Genomic DNA, 23482 nt, shown 5'->3' on the forward strand with positions numbered 1-23482 from the left:
TTGGGTAAGTCATTTATCACTGATTTCCTTACATCCAGAGCCATCTCCAGTCATACTGATTCATATCTGGCCAGATGGTTCTAGAGAAGAAAGTAAGGGTGGTGACTTTGCACAGCACCTCCTTACTCCAGTTCACAAGCTTATCATAGCATCACCTCCCTGATGTCATGGTCTTCTTCAAAAATGAAGGACAAACATTGGCTTTAGACAAGTCACTTGGTCTCTTTGGGACTCAGTTTCCTTATGTGCAAAATGAAGGGGTTGGATTAGATGATTTTGAAAATCAATATCTGTGCTAAATATATTATCCTATGTAAAACTTAGGCTCTAATGACAGGATACATGGAAGTTAGAACATAAGCTTGGACAGACTACAGAAGATAGTGGAGGATAGAAGGGCCTAGTGTCCATGGAGTCACAAAGAGTCCCCAGGACTGAATGACCAAACAACGATGAAAGAAGACACCAGTAATTATGACTGAAGGGAAAGGAAGAGAAAGTTCAGAGGAAAAGTCCAGGAAAACTGACATGAGCATTTTAAGATATATCACTTTGAGGGGGGTGGCACAAGGAAGGGAAATGGAGGGGGAAAGGGATGAATGTTTTGAAGCTTCTTCTTTGTGATTTTTCTTTTGTAGCTGAATACCCTCATCCTGTCCCAGGCTCACCGGTAACAGTAATTTCACTTCCTCACAGATCCTGTTCATGCCTATGGTCACAACTCTCCTCCTTGTGCGATTCTTTGTGTCATCAAAGATGGCTCGAGAACTAGAGCGTCCAGAATCCAAAACCAGGTCATATGTCACAGAGCTCTGGACTTCACCTGGATAGGATTGGTAGGATTAAGAATGTGTGTTAGATGTTTGACTTCTCCATCAAGATAAGGAGGAAATAGAATTACATTATAGGTCAGTGATTTAATTCTTATTATTCAACTTATTCCTACTTGGACCACATACTCTAGCTCTAAACACACATTATGATTAGGGAGAGAAGTGAGGGTGATGAAGTGAATATCTGAGCAGCTTGTGAATACATGTTTACCTTAGCAATACCTACTCCAGGAAGTAGCATCTTCTCATTATCTGTCCCCACTCTCCTGAAACCACACTTTTTATTATACCGTGAGATTCTTATGGAGGAGAGTAGAAAACAGGGAGAGAAGTGTGGATTAGAGTGTCTGATATGAACTCCTTCAGAGAGGTCTTCTGTGTATATGAAGTAAAGAGTTTTAGGTTGGTGGGAAGGCTACCAACCTTACCAGCTTCACTTACCCTTTTCACTTTTTCCTGAGTTGATTTCTATGGCAACCAGGAAAAAATGGGGGTTTAAAGTAGTGTCTTCACTACAGTTCCACTCAGCACACATTTACAGTTTTTCTAACTAGAAAACTTAAAAATAGTTTGAAATGATTCAGATTCTTGTCCTATATCTCAATCCATGTATAATAGGAGTAAAAATAAATTTTTGGATCATAATAGACATCCAATTGAAAGACTGCCTGACCACCCAATGTGAAAGAGCAGTTTAAAGGACAGACTTTAAAATGCCTCTCTGAGGTCTACATCATATATATACTTAAAGATAGTCTTGGAACCATAAACTTGAAAGTATAAATGAGAGAGAAATACCCTTCCTGTTATAGAGCAGTCTCATCCCAGATGAAGACCTACAGGTAGATATTAACTCCCATTAAGTTAATACCTGAAAGCCTACAATAACTGAAACTTGATGAAAAAGGAGCAGCAAGTAAGCACAAGCAAAGAGAATAGTATTGATGACCCTACTATGCAGGTGAATATGCCTAACAGAGAGCAGCAGCAGATCAACAGAGATGCCCAATCAGGAAGCAGTTCATCTGGGACTCTCAGCAAATGATACCACTAATATAAACTCTGCAGTACTAAAGGGAAGCAGAATTTCCCCAATCATTTGTGTTCCTATGAATGTGTCTGGCCACTGGAGTTCTTTGGCTATAACTATTCCATATTTCCTGAATTTCCTCTCCCACTTTGTGATGTGGGAATTGTGAAAGAGTATAGGCATCCTATGTTTATGGGAGGAAATCTTCATTTATTTTATCATTCTATATAATTCAAAGTTCTGCTTTAAACTAATGTATTCTCTTGCTGCCTTAGTAAAAGTGAACATATGGGTGGGGATTCATAAGCTATAATTTTTGAGTGATCTCCTACCCACAAATTTCTTTGACTCTGGGAGAGATTTCAGGTAACTAATGTGTAGGGGAACCTAGATAATCCTTCATCTCCTCCCTCCCCTACTCACCATTCTTGAGGCTACCTCTCTGATTTCCTCCAGAGCTGAGAGAACATGGTTTTGGCTACAGGTCTTCATCAGGATAGGGCAGCTAAATGGTAAATTGCACAGAGGGACAGGCCTGGTGTCAGAAAGACTCATCTTCCTGCATTCAAATATGGCCTCAAACACTTATTAGCTGTGTGACTCTGGTCAAGTCATTTAACTTTATAGACAACCTTAAATATTCCACAATTTTGTTCAGCCCTCTTTCTACTCTGTCTTCAGAAGTCTTCCTTTCTTCAGAATACACACCAATATTTCCAATTATTTTGAACATTTCCTTCAAGACTTGTCTCAAGAGTCACTTTATGAAACTTTCCCAGATCAATCCAGATGAGAATGATTTCTTACTATTTTTATAACAGTTTGAGTAGACTTCTTATAACAGCCTATGTTGTGCTGTCTCTGTTCTCTCCAGTCCCAATTATATTATGAGATCCTTCAGTATAAAATCTTTGAAACCATGGTCTAAGTTCATATCTTATACACTGCCAGTGTTTAATTGAAATTTGCCAAATTGAATTTTAATGCCATAATATAGCATCACTAATTCTTACCTAATCGATCTGCTGAATTCTTACGGGTAATGAGGCAAACTCTGGTGACTCCAGCTTCTTGATTGGTTTTCTTTTGTTCCTGACACTCAAACACAGACCTCTTCAATTCTTTGGGGCTAAATTGCAAGGATGCTTCCAAACTCAATATTGGTTGGCCCCTTTGGGGAGAGAAGAGATTTGGGAGGACAAAATGTGGTGTGAAATAGGTTTCTTAGGTTCTAGTCAAGACAGAGTGGAATTTAGGGGGCAGATCTTAGTTGCTCAGAGAAAATAGGTACATTTCTCACCTAAGGAGCAGCACCTGTCCATTTGCCCCCACAGCCACATCCATGAGTCCATCCTGTGTGATATCATATCCTCCACCTAATGACTGTCCAAAATACTGGAGTGTGGGTGAGAACTGGGAACCTGCAATCCTCTGAGGAAAAAAAAATGTCAAAGAGGCACTTAAGAATGGAATATGTTAGAAAGTAATTAAACCACCCAGAGGATATTCAGAATCTCCCATGGTCATTATTACCAACTTTGTCAAGGAATTATGGGGAATTTTCCTCTCCAGCAACAACTTTAAGATATAATCTAGTCCCATATTTCCACTATGACTCCTTTTTTAGTGTGCTATCTGTATGTGACTTAGGGCACAGAAGAGTTTAATGTATATGGATCTTGTAGTTAAATAAAAAGGTTTATAGTGCAATTACTTAGTCTATCTTACCTTGGTTTTGAACATACAAGTCTAGTTTTTACAGTTCTCATTTGTTATCTTCTATGCATTTGCTTGACTCTCAGCTCAAGTTTGTATAAAACCAGAACTTTTGGTTATGTTCTCCAACTTCATCTTCCCTAATTCCAGGTTTAAATTACATTTTCTGAAGCCACTTGAATTTTTCTTTTTATATTCTGAGACCAGAATTTGCTTCAATTATAACATTTTTTTGATCCAAATCAGCTGCTAAACTTTTTTCTGATGCCATGGATTCACTCTTGTCACACTGCTCTTTGGAAGGGTCTTCTTTGCACATATTCCCTTCCTCACCCCCAGCCTATCAGATGATCAAAGATGAACTTCAAGTGTGTGATAATCAAGATACAGGGCCTGATCCTTAGTATGGAAATTTCAGAAATTTATTTCTGATATTTCTAGGATGATCAGGCTTTGGAAATTAATCCAGGCTAACTACATTCACAAGAAATTGCTTTCTAAGCAAGAATGCCAATTTGTTCATTTATAATGAGTTATATACTTGGCATAAGAATGGGAACTCCTTTTCTGGTCCCTGGGATATTTACTCAGGAGAACAAATTAGAAGTTTTGTGAGTACAAGATTAGAGTAATGGAAGTTGGAAGTTCTTGAGAGATATTTCTTTTCTCTACTAAGTTCTATTCATCTAAAAAACTGAGCTTTGTCCATTTATCTTGGAGTGCATCTACTTTTTTTTGCCCTTATAGCATGTTATCCTTTTTTAATATATCCTCCTTCTTTGTCCTAACTTGTCTACATTACTCTTGCTCAGTGATTTTGAAGTTATCATCTTTAAAATGCACATTTCTGCTAGATCAAGAGAAGAGTAATAGGATTGCAGAATTGGAATGGACTTTTGAGATTAACTAAACTCCTCCATAGAGATCCCAAAGGCTCCCAGTCCCTATAAAAACCATACCACCCTGCCTCCTCTATCCAATACCCTATAAAAAGGCTTGCTCTCCCCACTACCCACTGCTGGAGTTTGCTTGGACCCAGCCTCACCATTCCTTCCTTCAATAAATAGCTTTGCATTCACCGTCTTTTATAGTCTATCTTCCTTTTTACTAAGGTTCACCTTTTGTCCTTTCAATATCTATTGAGACTTTTATTCATAAGAATACTACAAAGATAAATGGCCAAGGGTTCCATGTATTTCTTTTCCAACTTTTCAAACATTCCAAAATGTTTCTTTTCTTTTTCTTTTTTTTTCTTTTGCTCTAGGGTGGATAATAAAACAAACTCTACCAACTCCATTGTTTATCTATCTGAGAAGAATCTTCAAACCACTCTTCCATTTCCCAGTTAACTTAGCAACAAGTTTGACTTTAATTTATAGCAAGATGTGGTTCATATCCTCCGATTGTGTATCCATTTATTGGTCATTAAGAAAAGTTCACATATTAAACACAATGAGTTCTCAGTTAAGACCTATAGAGTATCTATAGAAATGATTCTTGGCAATTACTGTTCCCTCTTTTGTCACTCTGCTAATTGCCTGCCCCTATAGAAGCAGCAAAGGATTCACACATAACTTAGGGCTACTTTATATTTTTAGTTGTTGCATGAGTAGCCAAGGTTTTTAAAAGAGTCATCTGGAGAGCAATCTTCTGACTGTGAACCTCTCTATTATCTAGTCCTGGAGAGCAGACAGTCTCTTACCAAGACTATCCTGGGCAGCTGGGTAGCACAGTGGATAGAGCACCAGCCTTGGATTCAGGAGGATGAGAGTTCAAATCCAGTCTCAGAGAGTTGTCACTTACTAGCTGTGTGATCTTGGGCAAGTCTCTCTCTCCTTTTTTTTTTTTTTTTGCAAAACAGTAATGACCATTTTTAATAAGCACAGTAAAATTAACCACAGAATGTGACAAGAATCATAGCTTTAAAAATACAACCAAATTTATATTTCAAAAATATCAGAACTCAAATAAATTAATTTTTTTACAGTACAGTTGTCATACTATTCTTTTGGCATTAACTCATACTTGGGCAGCAACACCTCTAAAATGATATTACAGACATGCCAAGTATACTACTTCCATTGGGCACTTGTTTAAACTACCACTTACACAATGGTCTGTATACACACTTACAAATAGAAACAAGAGAACATGCAATAATAAAATAGTTTTTCTTTAAAATAAGTGAGAATTCATCACAGCCTATGTTCCTCACTGCTCCCTGAAAGGCAAGATTTCTCTCAACCCAATCAGTATTCCAAACTCCTCACTGTTAGAATTGTCATGGGGTGAGACTTCCCTGTAGCTCTGCCTTCTCACGTAAATCAGTCCACCACTGCTGGTTTTGACACATCACATTTGGTGCTTAAAAGGGGCTCCTGTGGGTGACTGAGTCATCAGTTTTCCCATTTTTGCTTCCATCTGGAACCTGGCATCAATGGTGAATTTTGCACATTGGTCTAAAGTGTGCACACACATACACATATAATTCAGTAAACCTACTCCCTCTTCCGAAGGTGAGCATATTCTTTATAAAATCTGGGGTGACAGAGGGCACTGCCACTGGAAAGAGTGATTTCTTTCACTTAAGTAAAGGAACAAGCTCCTGACTATAGACCAGGTTGGGCAAGTCTCTTAACCCTACCCTGATTGACTCCCATCCAGGGCCATCTCCAATTGTCCTGATTCATGCCTGGCCACTGGACCCAGACTCCTCTGGAGGAGAAAGTGAGGCAGGTGACTTAGCATAGCATTCCTCACTCAAACCTAATTCATGTGCTTCTCATGGCATCACCTACCTGATTTTGTGGTCTTCTTTGAAATGAAGGACAAATAGTATACCTAAAGTCTTTCCAGTTTGGTAAAATAGGTGCCATGCTAGAAGAGACTTTAAAACAGTAGGATACAGATTTACAGAAAGGTGGTTACAAGAATCTCAAAAGCTGTAGAGCATATACCTTAATACAATCTCTTCTAAAACATACCATATAAGTCATCATCTGACCTTTATTTAAAGGGATCTAATTGTTGGTATTTTCTTCTTCCATTCAGACTAGATTTGACCCCCTTGGAATTCTACTCACTGGTGCTAGTATCATCCTCTGGGTCCAAACAAGAAGAAAGTAACTATGTCCCCCTCTATATTTTTTCTATAAGCAAAATATCTCTAACTTCTTCAACTCTTCATGTGAAAAAACTAGAAGTCCTCTACCATCTTGGTTGCCCTTTTATGGGCAATTTATCAATGCCCTTTAGAAAATGTGGCAGCAACAATTGAACATAGTACCCCCGATGTGATCTCAATTTACAGGAAGGACTACAGTGGGATTAGCACATTCCTTGTTCCAAATATTTTGCCTCTCTTAGGGCAGATTTCATTAGCTTTCTTGGCTGTTGACTCGGCCTACTAAACCCCCTTAGTTCCTCCAAACCATGGAATCTTTACTTTAGCCATCCTTATCTTTCCTCTCCCATCAGATTGCAGACTCCACCCCTTGGACCCTAGGTTCTCATGGGTGATTTTTTAAATTTTATCTTGCCCAGAATCAGGTCCTCACATACTTTTCAACTTCCAGATCATGCTGCTACATACATATACCTTCCTACCCATCTGCTTTTGTAAGGTCTTTGAGGTTATAGACTTTTTTTTAAGTTTTTGCAAGGCAATGGGGTTAAGTGGCTTGCCCAAGGCTACACAGCTAGGTAATTATTAAGTGTTTGAGACCAGATTTGAACCCAGGTACTCCTGACTCCAGGGCTGGTGCTTTATCCGCTGCTCCACCTAGCTGCCCCCTAGACTTTCTTTCTTACTTGCCTTTGTATTCCCAAGGCTTAATATAGTGCCTAGCATATAGTATTCAATAAATGTTCTCTTTTTAATATGACCTGCTGTCAGTCATATCTCCCCTTATACTTGTGAAGTATATTTTTGAAGCTACATCTTTATATGCATACATACACACACATTTAATATACTTACATAACCCTATTAAATTTTATCTTACTAGGTTCAGACCAATTACCTAACTTGTAAAGATTTTAAAAACCATAACTATATTAATCAGCAAGGAATTTGACAGCTTTGCAATATCTAATAATAATAAAGTATTTTATCCAAGACATGGAGAAAAGTGTTTAACAGCACAAAACTAAAATGATCCCCTGAAACATTCTACTGGAGATCTTCAAAGTTGACATGGAAACATGAATGTATATTCTTTGAATCTAGCCAATCAACCAGCTGTAAATCCACTTCATTGTTCTATCTCACATTTCCTCGTCCTTTATATAAGAATTAACATAGGAACTTAGCAATGACATTTTTCTGAACTTCCAGCTTACTAAAAAATAATAGTTAACATTTATATAGCATTTTAAGATTTGCATAACACTTTAGCAATATCATCTCATTTTTGTTTTTACAACCACCTTGGGAGATATTATCATCCTTATTTTATAGATGAAAAATCAGAGAAATGTTTCATTTGGTATTACCTGTTCCTAATGAAACCTGCTGACCATTTGGAATTATTGCCTCCTTTTCTTTGTTGTTGTTCAGTCATTTTTAGTCATGTTAGACTCTTTACTATGCCTTTTGTGTTTTTCTTGGCAAAGATACTGGAGTTGTCTCCTTTTCTAAATTTCCACTCACCCATTCCTCTAATAATCTCTCTTAGAATTTTGTCAATAATATAAATTAAGCTATGGATTGTAAACTCTACCTCAACTTTCAAAAAGGAGGAAAAGAATAGTGTTGGCTTTTCTCTGATCCTAGAAAACCTTTTCTATTTTCCATAGTCCTTTGGAGATAATTGGCAGAAACTCAGGAATATGATGTGTCAGTTTTATCAGTATTCCAGGATTTAGGTTATTTGGAATTGATGCCTTAAACTCAAAGGTAGTTAGGTGCTTTCTTTCTCTCTTAGTTATCTTGGATATTAAGTAATTATTTTTAATTTTTGTTTTATCTTTTCCAGTTTAAAGATCTTTGTCTTTGGAGAAAGAAACAAGATAATTGCTAAGCAGCTCTATCTTCTCTCTGCTACCTTTTGTGGTTGATAAATTAACAAATATTTATCAAGTATCTACTATGCGCAGGATACTACTTTAGATATTGGAGATAAAAAGATAAAATTTAACAGTCTCCATTTTCAAGAAGCTAAAATTATATTGGGAGAAATAACAAGTATATGCATGCATATATGTAGTATTCTACACCTCACATAGCACCTTAACATAGGTGAAGTTCTCAAGTGTAGCATAGACTCTGTTTGGGGTAGAGGACCCTGAGGAAGTAACTGGTGGCACAATCTCTCCTCTTTAACCTTTTCATCAATGACTTTTGGCTCACTATATACTTACTTATTCATAAATACACACATATGAATATATATGTATACATATGGAAACACACATATAATACACAGATTGTCTAGAGGAAAATGAAGGTTTAGCCAGATCAACTAGGTCTGTGAATTCCCAAGGAAACCCCAGTGCTCGGCGACTTTTTGCATGCTTTCTAATGAGGGGAGAGAGGAATAAATGCATCTTCTACTAGAGATAGTTTCTGTTTGAGACTATTCCTCAAATAATAATTCAAATACAGATTAGCATGCTAAATTCTTTTATCTAGCACTGGATATCCAATATTGAAAAAAAAAGATAAACAGAAAATGTATAAAAACAGGAAGAGTTCTAGCTAGCAATGTCCACTGGAGATACTGTAGGTGATGCTAAACTTCTAACTGGAAGGTCATAAAATAGATTTTCTACTTAGATATAGGATGGGGAGTCAGAAGGAGGGAGTTAGCATGATGATTTTCTCCATGTTTCAATGTTTGATGAAAGGGAAAATGTTTCTGAGGTGGAATTCTCATCCAACTAAGATTGTTAACAGTGTTGCCTCATTGCATTCATCAACTGGCATTGACCACACCGCTTAATTGTCATGTTCTCTCTGATTGAAAGAGCTGGGAGGGGGAGGCAGCTAGGTGGCGCAGCAGATAAAGCACCGGCCTTGGAGTCAGGAGTACCTGGGTTCAAATGGTCTCAGACAGTTAATAATTACCTAGCTGTGTGGCCTTGGGCAAGCCACTTAACCCTATTGCCTAGAAAAAACCTAAAAAAGAAGAAGAAGAAGAAGAAGAAGAAGAAGAAGAAGAAGAAGAAGAAGAAGAAGAAGAAGAAGAAGAAGAGCGAGCTAGGGAGTGAAAAATTGATTATCAGCACCTCCCTCCATGTTCCTAAGATGGAGAATAAGTCTCAACAGTCAAACTGTTTCCACTGCCTTCTCCTTCCTCTCTGTCTCTCAGAATTCTTCATGAATAATCACAGGACCCTAAGCACAATACATGACCTCAGCACTTTAGCTGTCTTTGTATAGTCAGATTATTATCATTATGTGAAGTTATAATATGAAAAATGGACAAAAGTAATGATATTGAAAAATGGTCTCTAAAATGCAGAGGGGGAAAAGCATCTAGTAAAAATCTCAAGTACAACATTTTTAAAAAATCTTCTTTGCTAAGTAGAGAGAACCAAGGCCTATAATGATTTAGAGTGCAAATTTTTCAGGGTTGACACCCATATAAATAGGTAATGATGGAGCTGGTTTAACTGCACAAAATATCTTTTTATCTTTATCTTGTCTTCTAATATAGATTTGACCTTTGCTTTAACTAGTTGATAATAATCTGATTAGGAAAAATCTGTCTTAATAAATGTTTATTGATTGACTGCGTAGTGATAGGGAGGGACAATAGACATCTATTACTACACTGATTTGTGCAAAATACTAAGAGAAGCTGTAGGTCTCTGGTTCATGGAGGTAGCTCCTTTTTGAATCATATATAGAAAGATACTGAATAAGAAATACCTAGGATGAGAAGGCATGAATGCATTATAATTTTTGCAGGTGGAGGAAACTGTCTACACTGATAAGCTACATGTCCCTAGAATTAACAAAATAAAATTATAATTGTTTATATAACCATTGAATATTACTGACCTATATGGAACATGTTGTTTCATTAAACTCCTGCATTTTTTCCAAGTAAGTCTCTTTCAACATCTCCTATCCATTCCATTCCCTACATTTACATGGCCACCACTCTAGATCAGGTACTCATCCCCTGCATCATCCATCTGCTGTCCTAAAGGTATCAAACACACCTGTGTTTTTCATTGTATTTTGGCATAACACTCCCATGTGACATGGAATGAATTAAAATGTCATTGGGAAATGTTTGACAAAAGAAAAAATAAAATGGAACATAAATAATGTTAATCTATCGTTTTCTGAGTCAATATACAGTTCATAGGGATCCTTATATATGGTTTTAATAGCCCTCATTTCTATGGGGGTTAGACACTTCTCCTTAATGTAAATGCCAAATCGGTATTCCTAAAGCACAGATCTATTCAGGACACTTGTATCTATTTTGCATATATACTTACATGTTTTACAATACACTGTTCTCTCTGTTAGAACATACACCTCTTGAAGGTTGTTTTATTTTTGTCTTTGTATCTCTAGTTCCCAGCACAGCTAGGCACTTAATATTTGTTGATTGATTTGATTCTACAATTCTCTCCATCCTTCACTCTTAGAATTAATTTTTAAAATTCAAGTACAGAAATTCATTTGTATCACTGTGAAATTTGAGTCATTCTAGCCTGTCAACATATTTTTTTGCTTGTTTATTTTTTGTTTTTAATCCTGATTCTGTCATTGAATCTATTCCTAACAGCTTAGGGTGATCTGGAATTGGTAAGTATGGAATCTACATCTCCAATTATGGGAGAAAAAACTTCCAAAACTGTGTGGGACCTGTTGTAAAACAAATTTCTGGTCAATCATGGGTCATATGAGTTAGCTAACCTCAGAGGTCCATTTCCACTCTGTTAATTAAGTCACTGATGCCCAAATATGGATAGGTATAATTATTCATACTTACAACAACTTTTATACTTGAGGGCAAAGATGTTTTTTAATCTACAGATCCCTATTTCAAGCAAAGGGGTTTGCACATAGTAGGTGTGGGACAAATGCTTGTTAAATTGAATGTCTGATTATATTTATGAATAAATTGATATAATACTCATGATTTGGGAAGAAAGCTTTTAATCACAAAAGAGAAGAAGGGTAAAAGATCATTGAGAGTAGCCAAGAAAAAACAAGATACTCAAGTCAGGAGAAATAAAAAGGCTCACCTGGCTAAAGGAAGAGTTAATACTGGATCCAGCCATTCCATGAAACAAGTAGAGGGCTCCTCGGTTCTCTTCTTCCCCTGGTGCCCCCACAGCAACATCTATTATCTTATCTCCATTCATATCTCCCAGCACAGCCAGGGCTGCCCCAAAACGACCCCATGGGTGCCCTGGCTCCCCTCGAAGATTAGTTTCACATTTCCATTTAGCCCCCTGAAAAATGAAAATTGTGATGCTCTAGATCCAGACATTCTTCCGGCCATTCACTTCAGATATCATCTCTTCCTAGGACCCAGATTCCCTACCTCCTATCAACCTACTTACCCCACGAGGTAAAGGGCAGATAGACACTTGACCTCCCTGGTTTCGTTCATAGTAATGAGGAGCCCCGATAAGGATCAGGTCAGTTTTGTCATCTTTGTTCACATCTACTGCACACACGGTTGCCCCAAAATAGGAACCAATCTGAGAAAGATAAAGATTAAGTCACTTCTCAGGCTCCACAGAAACATTTGTGTAGCTTACTACTGGAATCATAACACTGCCCTTTGGATCATGTGGATGAGTTCCAAGTCCCTTCCTTGTCTCACAGTTTAGGTTTTATTTCTAAGGACTAGGGAAGGGAATGGAATCACTTAGGTGATATCAGTCTCCTGTTTCATCTGACTCAGGAAAAATGAAAACAGAACAAGTAGTTTAGAAGGTCCTGTTGAGGAGGCAGCTGGGACTGACCTTATGACAGAGTCATCACCATTAGCCAGTCTTTTGGTATAGTCTCTACCTGTGAACTCAGATATCAGCATAGTCTGTTACACAAGATGCATCACAGCACAAGACAGACAAGGAGGGAAAAGTCCTTAAGAAACCCCCTTCCCCACTCCCCCCAAGCTTCCATGCTGTGCTAAGACTAAGTCTTACTGCTTTTTCTTCTTCCAACTAATACACAGGGTTAGGCTGGGGGGAAATATAGCAGGTCAACCTAAAAATACAGCCTATAGGCTCAAATACTTTCACTGTTTAAAGCTGTATACAACTGGCCTCTGTGTGGGAAAGAAGCCAGTGCTCTTATTAGGATTATTGGCAGCACTTGTCACTCTCCTGCCTCTACAGATAATCTAACCTGCCTTCTTGACTGTGCCAACCAATACCGGAATAGGAAGGTTTGCATAACACGAAGAAAGTTTTATCTTTCAAGTTACAAAAGGTATTACCCTTGATCTATTCTGTAAACTGATAATTGTTTACCTGCATATAGCATATGCCCTTATCAAATCTTGACTCCTGTGTTCATTTTTGTTATTCTTCAGATAACTTGAGAAAATCTGTAAATGGAAACTGTTGACAACAAGAAGCTGTCATGAAGGTCAGGGGATTGCTATATTCGTAAGGCTGTATCTGTGGGAAAGAACCCTATAGTCTCAGATGGTAGGAGTGAAAGCAGGAAGCTGTATCATTTTGTCATCCTCTCTGCCCTGTCTTTGCATTTATGCTAGACCCCACAAGATCAACATTGCTCACCTGTTTCCCTGTGACTTCAGCTGTCTTCTCCCAAGTATTAAAATTCTTTTTGAACATTGCCACCATCCCTATGTGTTGATATCGAGGAGCTCCCATGATCAGACTCTGGGTTGCTTTTTGAACAGCAATATCAAGAGAATAACCTGAAGAGATGAACCCACATTATAAGGAGTATATTTTGTCTTGTGGAACCCATTTGAAATGAGGGAAGATTCTTTTTCATAGCTCTCATTTTGCCCAGGTAAACTCTCTTACCTAGGTAAGCATCTTTCATGTCCAAATCCTCTAGGGATATGTTGATGAATGTAGGTTTATCAATTTGGTTGTACAGAAAGGCTCCACCAGACCAGGAAAAGCTCCCCACTGTACCCAGTAGAGGCCCATCCTAGGAGGAAAATGTATTAGAACTAGAAGAGAAGAGATAATTGGTGAAATCTTTATTGTTCAGCAGAATTGTGCCCACATTCCACTTCCTTCTGCCATGGAAAGAACTAATGAGATACTCTATCTGCCTGTCCATCCAGAGAGGAAAAATGATTTCTACTGGCTCTCTTGCCTTCTCTCTGGACCTTATTCCATTTATACCACTTCTATTCCATTCCCTTACTACTCTAGAGTTATGTGTAAAATTTACTCACAGAAGTGAACACAGCACTGAAACCTTCCTGAGACATCTCATACTCAAAAGAACTATTGCTCCCTGATTGAGTACCTGTGGGAGACAAAATGTTTAGATTTAGAGAGGGTAGATAGAAAAGTCTGCTTAAGAAAAACTAGAGAATGAAGATCCAGTCACCTCTATGTCAGAAGAATGTGCTCTAGAGAAGATTTGGAGCATAAGAAATCAAAAGATCTGCATTTTGGTGAATAAGAAGGAGACTAAGATATGAGGAGCAAAATACAGAATTGGTTGCCTAGAATTAGATTTCCCTTCAAGGCCAGAAATTTAGGAGGGAATGTGATTATATGAGGATGGAAGATACCAGACCTAGACTTAAACACTGGGAATCTCATCTCACCTTCAATGGCAAAGATCTTCTCTTGCAATTGGTTTTGGATGTTCTTCAGAGCTTCAAAATTATTCACCTGAAATACATGGTCCTTTACTGGTTCAGAGGCGATGGTGTTGAGTTCTTTCTGGGAGGATGAAGTTGCAAAGGCACGCCCTACCTGTCACCAGGGGACAGCAGCAGAAACGGGATCAGTATGGGAGAAGTTTCTTACCTTCTGGAAATAGGATCTCAACTCTGCATCCTTTGTTAGAAGACAACAAGGTTCATGAGTAAACAGAAGGAACTGTAAGGTCTGCATTTACGCCTAAAGTACATACAGTGAGGGGGACAGTTGGTGCAGCAGAGCTGAATTTCACTTCTGATTGTGAACGGTTAAGCACATATACCTGGTGGATGTTTAATGTATGAGCCAGGTGTATACTCTCAACTCTGCAATCAGAGGTGAGACTCAGCTCTGCCTCATCTGCTGCAAGCTCACCACACATCCCTGGCTCTTAAAAGAGATCTACAAGGGAGGAGAAGCAAAAGTTATAGTGCTGCTTAAGAGAGAGAGCCAGGGAGAAGCTCTTCTTGTTCCATACCCCAATTGCATATCGGATGATCCCTTTTTCCTCTGCCTCTGGAATGACATTTCTGTAATGCAACCTATCTCCCTCTATGCGACCATCTGTGATGACAATGAGGATCTTAGTGGCATCTTTCCGGGCTCCATTCCTTTCTTGAAATAGTTCTCGTCTGTCCAAGAAAGAAAAAGGGAAAGTTTTCAATTTCCACTAAACTAAGTTCTGACAGACTTTGTGAGGGATACCCCAGTAAATTGGCTAATACAGAACATTAAGGACATGATGGATCATGAGCTGAACCTGAAGTGTGTCTAGTTTGGAGGAAGAGAGAATAGAAGATGAGTATAAAATAGGACTGAGTTACAATCAGTTCTGGGAGGGAGCATGCAAGGATGAAGGGCTTGATAGAGGCCTGAGATAAAATAAGAGGGTCTCCTTGGTAATCATGACCATTTATCAGTATTCCAATTGAAGCATCATCTTAAGAAATACATCCTTAATTTTAAAAGACATTGTGCCAGGCATTAGAGGTACATGGAAAAAACACTAAATAAATAAAAAATATTAGTTCCTTTGAGTGGAATGAAGGGGAAACTTTTTTTTTTGCAAGGCAAATGGGGTTAAGTGGCTTGCCCAAGGCCACACAGCTAGATAATTATTAAGTGTCTAAGACCAGATTTGAACCCAGGTACTCCTGACTCCAAGGCCAGTGCTTTATCCACTATGCCACCTAGCTGCCCCTAAAGGGGAAACTTGTAAAGATCATTGGGAAAATGTCAGAGAAGTTGGTTGTAAAGGATAACCACCTTTCATAATCTCCTTCACAAATAACAATAAAAATATTGAAAAGAAATTAAATTATCAGAAATTTTCAAATGAAAATTTAATGTAAACAAGCTAACTGAAAGAGAGATCTCACACAATGAAAATGAGTTTTGGAATAAGAGGTAAAGACAAAATTGTCAAAGAAATGTATAATGAAATAGTATCACTATTGCATAAGAAACAATATGGGACTTTCTGAAATGTACAATTATATCTTAGAAGTAAGTTTTGGTGAAATTCTGCAATTTTGAAATCAACAAGGAGAAAATATCAAGAAAATGAAAGCAGATTGACATACTAGAGAGAAAAATTCTAGAAGACATAGATGAGAAAGTCTAAGCTCAGAAAGATAATTGAACTGGAAAAAGATTTTAAAAAGTAATGTGATTGGAAGTGATAGATTTGGAGAACAGATAATCAAACAAAAACAAAATTTATGGTGATTGAAGAAAATATGGAAAATATATTTCAGAGAATTGTACAATAAAACTTCCTAGAACTATGAAAAATGATAACATGCTTTAAATATAAAGGATTCATAGAACCCTCAAAAGAAGGAACTCAGAATTGAGTTCTCTTAAGTATACAATTGTTCCACTTCAAAACTATATTAAAGCAAATAAACTATCAAAATTCTTGAAGGATATCATAAAAATATCAATTAATTTTTGATAGAATTTTCTATAAGGACCCCTCCCTACATCCCTCAAACTCCATTTCAATGCAGTCCTGAAAAGTACTGGTATCAATTTATTATACGTCCCAAGCAGGAGCAAGTCTGAGATTATGTCACTAAATCTGCAACAGAAATATATAAGTTCGGACCAGAAAGGCAGTAATGAGACTTTAGCCTATATCACCTAGGACACAATGAAATCTGCAATTCCCTAGTCTTAGCCAACTCAGAGATCCTGAGAATCCAACACTCAAAATCTCAACAAAGCAGTAAGATTCCTGAAAATAAAGATCAGAAGCAAACAAGCCCTTCAGAAGTATGTGGACTGGAAGAAAGAATAAACAACAACAAAAGACATCCATGATTAAAATACCATAGAGTCAGGGACATTCAAGACACAAACTGAAAAGATGAGAAAAAATTCACAATAAAACTTCAAAGAGAAATACAATCTGGGCAGAAAGTCAACTAGGATTCCTGGAAGAAATGAGGCAAGAGATTTTTAAAAATCATATTATTGATGAAATGAAATTTTTTGAGGAAAGAATTAGAAAAGAAATAAGAACACTAGAGCAATAATAAATTTTTTTAAAAAAAGAACCTAAGTTGAAAACCAAGTATTATGAAGAATTATTAAATTTTTTCAGGGTGTTTACCCTTCAAAAATTAGCAAAAGCTACAAAAGGGGAATCAATTTATTGTTTAATTGAATTTTTAGACTTAAGATAGCTATGGAGAAAATGTTAATAATGCAGATTAATTAATAATGCTGTTTATATACATTTTTTACTCTAGAAAGTCAGTTATTAAACATTCATTATCATACTCTTGGCACTGGAGATATTTAGTCTGAAGTAGAAAAGGTTTTGCAAAGGTGATGGAAGAAAAAGGATCTAATAAAAATTTTCAAATATTTAAAGGATTGTCACATGAATGAGGGACTCACATCCTTTTCATCCAGAAGTATACTTCTCTCTGGCCTTTGTGATTGAGCTTATTCCCTAAAATATGTTGGCACTATTCCTCCCCCCCGCCCCGGGGAAGATATCTTATGCTTTATATATAAAATATCTCAATGAGATGTTTAATTTTTATCTCCATTTTATAGAATAGGAAACTGAAGCTAAAGAGTCAGTGATTGGTCAAAATGACACAGATATTTTCTGAATCAGAATTCAAACTCAGATCGTCCTGACTCCAAGTCCAACTCGAACGATTATTCATACTAGTTCATTCTGAGGCTGTGCACCCCAGACGAGCATCAGTGATTCTATTCTGCTCTAGTAGACATTTAAACCATATCTGCCCCATCTGGAGTCTGACCAGTTCAACTGTTTTGAGTTTGATATATGAGAAAGTAAGGAGGACCATGTAAGACTCTAAGAGTCTTGCTGTTCTGACCTGAAGTTTATCTTTTGTGTCTTCCCTGGCATTACGTTAGGTCCTGACTTCTATCTTCTAGCTTTTGTTACTAAATAACTCTTTCACCTCTTCTTTTAGCAGTTCCCCCAAAGGTAGGCACTCCCATAGTTTCCAGTTTTGATTTGGGGTGATATATCATTTGATGAGGATGATGATGATGATGATGATGAAGATTATGATGATAATGGTACAGTGGATAGAATGCCAGCCCTGGAGTCAGAAGAACCTGAGTTCAAATATGACCTCAGACAATTGACACTTACTAGCTATGTGACTTACTAGCTTGTGCAAGTCATATAACTCTCCTGTCTTGAATCCAGGGCCATCTGCAATCATCCTGATTCATATCTGACTACTGGCTCCAGAGGAGAAAGTACAACATTCCCTCACTCAAATCCAATTTACTTGCTTGTCATGGCCTCCACGATGTCACAGTCTTCTTCAAGGACAAATATTATTTATTTAAGGCAATGGGTTTAAGTGATTTGCCCAAGGTCACATGGCTAAGCAATTATTAAGTATCTAAGGCTAGATTTGAACTCAGATTCTCCTGACTCAAGGACCAGTGCTCTATCCACTGTGCCACCTAGCTGCCCCTAATGATTGATTTTTTAAAAAATATTTATTTACTTTGAATTTTACAATTTTTTCCCCTAATCTCACTTCTTTTCCCCCAACCTCCCACAGAAGACAGTCTCTTAGTCTTTACAAAAATATAGAACACTTCACAAATTTTCAAGTCATCGTTGTGCAGGGGCTGTACCAATTTTCTCTGTATTGTTCCAATTTTAGTGTATGTGCTGCTGAAGCAAGCACTAATGCTTGATTTTCAAATACCTTGAAATCCTGATCAGTCTTCTATATGTATTTGTCAGCATCTTGATTAAAATAAGATGACCAGAACCAAATAATATATTTCATTTTCCATTTAACCAAAAAAAGTTCAGCAGAATTCACACTGCATTCTATTATTCTATTTTATTCCATTCTATTAAGACAATTCAAGATCATATTAAACTTTCTGATAACAGTATTACAAAGTTGACTCATATTGCCCCATATTATTATGAACTATTGAACTATCATGAACTATTAGAACTTTCCCAGATCCTATTTCTACCAATTGCCTAGTCTTGACTCTGTCATCTTGCTCTTTTGCAACTGATTTTTGAGCCCAAGGATGGAACTGAACATTTATCTTCAAAAGGGCAATAACTGAGGGGAAAAAAGTCTGAGTTTGGATTTTAAGTCTTTGTTGAGTTTGGATTCCTCATTCATCCAGAGGAATCCTTATTGTTGAATGAGAAAGACTAGTCAGATATGGAGAAGGCCCTTTAAATCCATCCAGTCAGTTAGAGTGAAGCACAGAACAAATTTGAATTGTTCTAGACAGCTAACTGAAACGGCAGAAAGCCATCCGATTGTGATTATCAGAGACCCCTCAGCTTATTTGATCAATCTTTTCCCATGACTTTTTCAATGACTTTTCCCATGAATTGTCTATTTGTCTATTTATCTTTAATTTAAATTGTCTATTTATCTAAAGTTGAGTAACAACTTTGAAGGCAGTTATCAGTTAAATTATCATTAATAATTCAGGGTCAACATGGAAGGAGTAATCCAATGGAGTGTCCCAGAATTTTGTTTTGTTTTGCTCAGTCTTCTGGCACTTAACATTTGATATCAATAATTTGGATAATAGAATGCTTAGCAAATAAAAAAAGAGATAATATTTGAAAAGTACTTAGCACAGTGCCCATTATTATATAGTAGTCACTTCAGTGCTTATTCTATTCCATTCTATTACTAATATGGTGATGGTACAAAGCTAGGTAAAATAACTAATATATTGGATGTGAGAGTCAAGATTCAAAATAGTCTTAACTAGGAGAATCTAATAAAATGAAATTTAATAGAGCTAAATGGAATTCCCTCACTTCAAATATGAAATGTGTAAGGCATGAACAGATAGCTTGTCTAAAATATTTAAGGTCATTACAAGAACAACATGACTCAACAGTGTGATGTGGTAACTAAAAAAAAAAAAACCTAATGCTATTTTAGTCTTGACTTCTTCACAATTAGAGAAATTCAGAGGTAGAATTGAGTGCCAGTGGAGATACCCAGATCCTTTGAATCTGAAATCTATTTGCATTGTATAAGCTCCCTCTCTAGATTATAAGGAAACAGATTTTGTTTCAACATAAGAGAGAACTAATAAATAGAATTGGCTGTTCAGCAATGAAACAGTCCTCCTTGGGAATGTTTGTGTCAGAAGTCTATAAAAGAGGACTAAAAGACCACATATCAGGAATCCTGTAGGAAGAATTTCTACATAAGATAAGTAAATATGATCTCAAAGATCACTGAAAACTCTAAAATCTTATTATTCCAACTTGCAGGTCAGAAACTTACACTACTCTTCTAATGCCTGAGGCTGTGTGTGTTGCCCCTTCTAGTTGCTGAATCGGCTCTACCAGGTGTTTTGGAGTAGGGTCATTCTTGAAATCTTTGAAGGTGAAATGTGTCCTGAAGTCACTGGAATATTGCATCAGAGAAAACTGGCAAAAGAGAAAATTGTCTTGGATCATTCTGGAGAAGGAGCCCCATTCAGAGCCCCTATCCAGAAAGGCTAACAATTTATTCCAGTCCTCTCATACTCTTGTAAACTACCTCCCCACCCCAGTCATTCTTCATTTTCACCCAGTTATATTTTGCTCTTCCCCTAATTCCACTCCTACTTGCTTCTATTAACAGACCTTGGATATCTCCAGTTCACCTCACAGCTCTCACCTGTGTATTGGTCCCCTTGAACTGATCCATCACTGTAATGACAAAATTCTTCATCTGTGCAAATTGTCTTTCATTAATGCTACCAGAACCATCAATCAAGAAGACAATGTCATTCTCTTGCTTTGGACACTCTGTGAGAAAGCAAATAAAAGAAACATTACTTGTTATAAATCATCATGAAATGATAGAGTTGGAAGGAAAACTCAATATGGTTTAGCTTTCTCTCTTCAGGCAATGAGTGATTGGATCTTTGGGGACATTAGAACACCATTCATCATCTTTATTTCCCAATGAGGCTGCTAACTGTCCCAGTGGATAGTGTGCTAGGCCCAAAGTCTCATCTTCCTGAGTTGAAATCTGGCCTCAGACACTTACTAGCTGTATGATCCTGGATAAGTCACTTAACCCTGTCTCAGTTTCCTTATCTGTAAAATGAGGGAGAGAAGGAAATGGCAAACCATTCCATTTTTTTGTCAAGAAAACCCCAAATGGAGGCTTGAGTCAGACACAACTGAAAAAATGATTCAGTAGCAACATAAATATTTTCCAGTGTATCTTTACTCTTGCCCCTCACAGAAAGTCATGCCTCATAAAAAATAAAAATAAAAAGATGGGGAAAAAATTTGTAGTTCAATAAATCCAATATATTGAAAAAGTCTGACATATCAAATGTTGTATTTCCATAGTTTTCCATCTCTACAAATAAAATAAGATTCTGACTCATATATGTTCACTGGGGCGGGGGGTCAGTTTGGGTCTTTAAAATCGCACAGCATTGATTTTCAATTATTTTATTGTTCTTTTCATTTATATTACTATATTCAGATAATATTTTGTATTCTTGGCTCTTTTTACTTTATTTTGTATTGTATATCAGTTCATGTAAGACTTCCCAAGCTTATTTATATTTGTCCATCATATTCAACTTCCCTTATAATACTAAAATATTTCATTGCACGAATATGCCACAATTTATTTAGCCATTTTACAATTGATAGACATCTATATTTGAGTTCTTTGCTATTATTTAAAGCACTGTGTGCTTTTTTTTTTAGGTTTTTGCAAGGCAAATGGGGTTAAGTGGCTTGCCCAAGGCCATACAGCTAGGTAATTATTAAGTGTCTGAGGCCAGATTTGAATCCAGATACTCTTGACTCCAGGGCCGGTGCTTTATTCACTACTCCACCTAGCCACCCCTTACTGTGTGCTTTTTAAAACCACATTGGCCTGTTTAGTGTCTTTGCCCATCAGCAAGATCTCTGGATCAAAGGATATGGACATTTTTAGTCACTTTCTTAGGATAACTGCAAATTTTCCTCCAGAATGTTTGAATCAATTCACAGCTCCATCACAAAGCACTTGTGCTCTGATTTTTTCACATCCTTCCAAAATTGACATACCAACTTTTGCCATCTTAGCTAACTTGCTACATGTAAGATGAACACTTAGAGTTGTTTTAATTTACATTTCTCTTATTATTAGTAATTAAGAGTTTTTCATACGTTTCTTAATAGTTTGTGCTTCTTCTTGTTTGTTGCTATCCAACGACTACCTATTCATTTGGCAAGGGCTTTTGTGCTTATAATCCTGTATCCTTTTGACCCATGATCTCCTATAGATGCTCTCTAGAAGAGCTACCCAATTTCTAGAGGCCTTCCTGTAGGCCTTTTTACATTTCATCGGTACCAGAGTAATATTCATGCTACTTGTTATGCTCTCACAAAATGCTTATTCCACTTTCTCTTTTGTCCTACATTTCTATAGGAAGGGTTTTTAACCTATTTCGAATCATGGTACCTTTGACATTTTCCAAGATACAAAATAAAATATATAGGACTATAAGGAAACCAATTTTATTACAAAAACAAGTTTATGGACCAAGATTAAGAGCCTCTATAGTATCTCTTACTCTATTTCATGTGCTTTATTAAGTTTCCTTCTTTCTCTTTTTTTCTTGTCTTCTCATGACTTTTCATGGCAATGTCTCTAGTTTCCCTCCAATCCAACCTTTATACTGTTAGCAAATTAATCTTCCATATATTTAAATTTATGGTTAAAGAGATGGTGCAGTGGATAGAAGACTAAGCCTCAAGTCAGGAAAACTCATCTTCCTGAGCTCAAATCTGACTCAGACACTTGCTAGCTTATATGATCTTGGGTAAGTCACTTAACTCTGTTTCTTAACTTAAGTCACTTAACTTCAGTTTCCTCATCTGCAAAATGTACTGGAGAAGGAAATGGCAAATCATTCCAGGATCTTTGCCAAGGAAACTCCAAATGAGATCATGAAGAGTCAGACACAACTGAAATGACTGAATTATATGTATAAATCTAATCATAGCATTCCTCTGCTCTGCCTCTTAGCATAATGCTTTGCATACAGTAGGAGCTTAACAAATGCTTGTTGATTTGATATTTCTATTCAAAACTCTTCAGTGAATCATTATAGTTTCATCAAATAAAGTCTACATACCTTAACCTGGCTGACACAAATTGGCACAATCTTTTTGAAATCATCTTCATGATTTCAAATACCATTATGACTATCAAATCTATGTTCTTGATCTTGTTCAGTCACATTTGACTCTTAATGACCTTATTTGGGGTTTTCTTGGCAAGAATATTGGAATGATTTGCCATTTCCTTCTCCAGTACATTTTGTAAATGAGTAAACTGAAACAAACAGGGTTAATTGACTAGCCCAGGATCATACAAGCTAGAAAGTGTCTGAGATCACATTTGAACTCAGGAAGGTGGTTCTTCTTAACGCCAGGCCCAGTGCTCTATTATAGCACCTAACCCCTATGTTCTTACCCTAGAGCATTTTCACACTTACATTTCTAGCACCTACCTGCTTGAAATCTCTGATATTATGGATTCATCAT

The 23482-nt window shown here is 37.0% G+C and overlaps 1 protein-coding gene and 1 non-coding gene across 2 annotated transcripts in view; both read right to left on the minus strand.

Annotated features, from left to right (window-relative positions):
• LOC141502440 (integrin alpha-M-like) overlaps positions 1-23482 on the minus strand; it is a 64412-nt gene that overhangs the window by 36312 nt on the left and 4618 nt on the right. Inside the window, exons 6-17 of the mRNA XM_074207187.1 lie at positions 20598-20728; positions 20220-20365; positions 14900-15053; positions 14325-14475; positions 13944-14017; positions 13561-13690; positions 13306-13448; positions 12112-12252; positions 11791-12000; positions 3164-3294; positions 2877-3034; positions 669-823 (exon numbers count right to left, since the gene is read on the minus strand). Coding sequence (XP_074063288.1) covers positions 669-823; positions 2877-3034; positions 3164-3294; positions 11791-12000; positions 12112-12252; positions 13306-13448; positions 13561-13690; positions 13944-14017; positions 14325-14475; positions 14900-15053; positions 20220-20365; positions 20598-20728 — 1724 coding nt within the window. The remainder of the gene's footprint in view (positions 1-668; positions 824-2876; positions 3035-3163; positions 3295-11790; positions 12001-12111; positions 12253-13305; positions 13449-13560; positions 13691-13943; positions 14018-14324; positions 14476-14899; positions 15054-20219; positions 20366-20597; positions 20729-23482) is intronic.
• LOC141503652 (U6 spliceosomal RNA) lies at positions 18514-18620 on the minus strand. The gene has a single exon (XR_012472995.1). It is a non-coding gene; the product is annotated as a U6 spliceosomal RNA (small nuclear RNA).

This window comes from Macrotis lagotis, chromosome X, assembly GCF_037893015.1.
Source record: "Macrotis lagotis isolate mMagLag1 chromosome X, bilby.v1.9.chrom.fasta, whole genome shotgun sequence".
Lineage (NCBI taxonomy): Eukaryota > Metazoa > Chordata > Mammalia > Peramelemorphia > Peramelidae > Macrotis > Macrotis lagotis.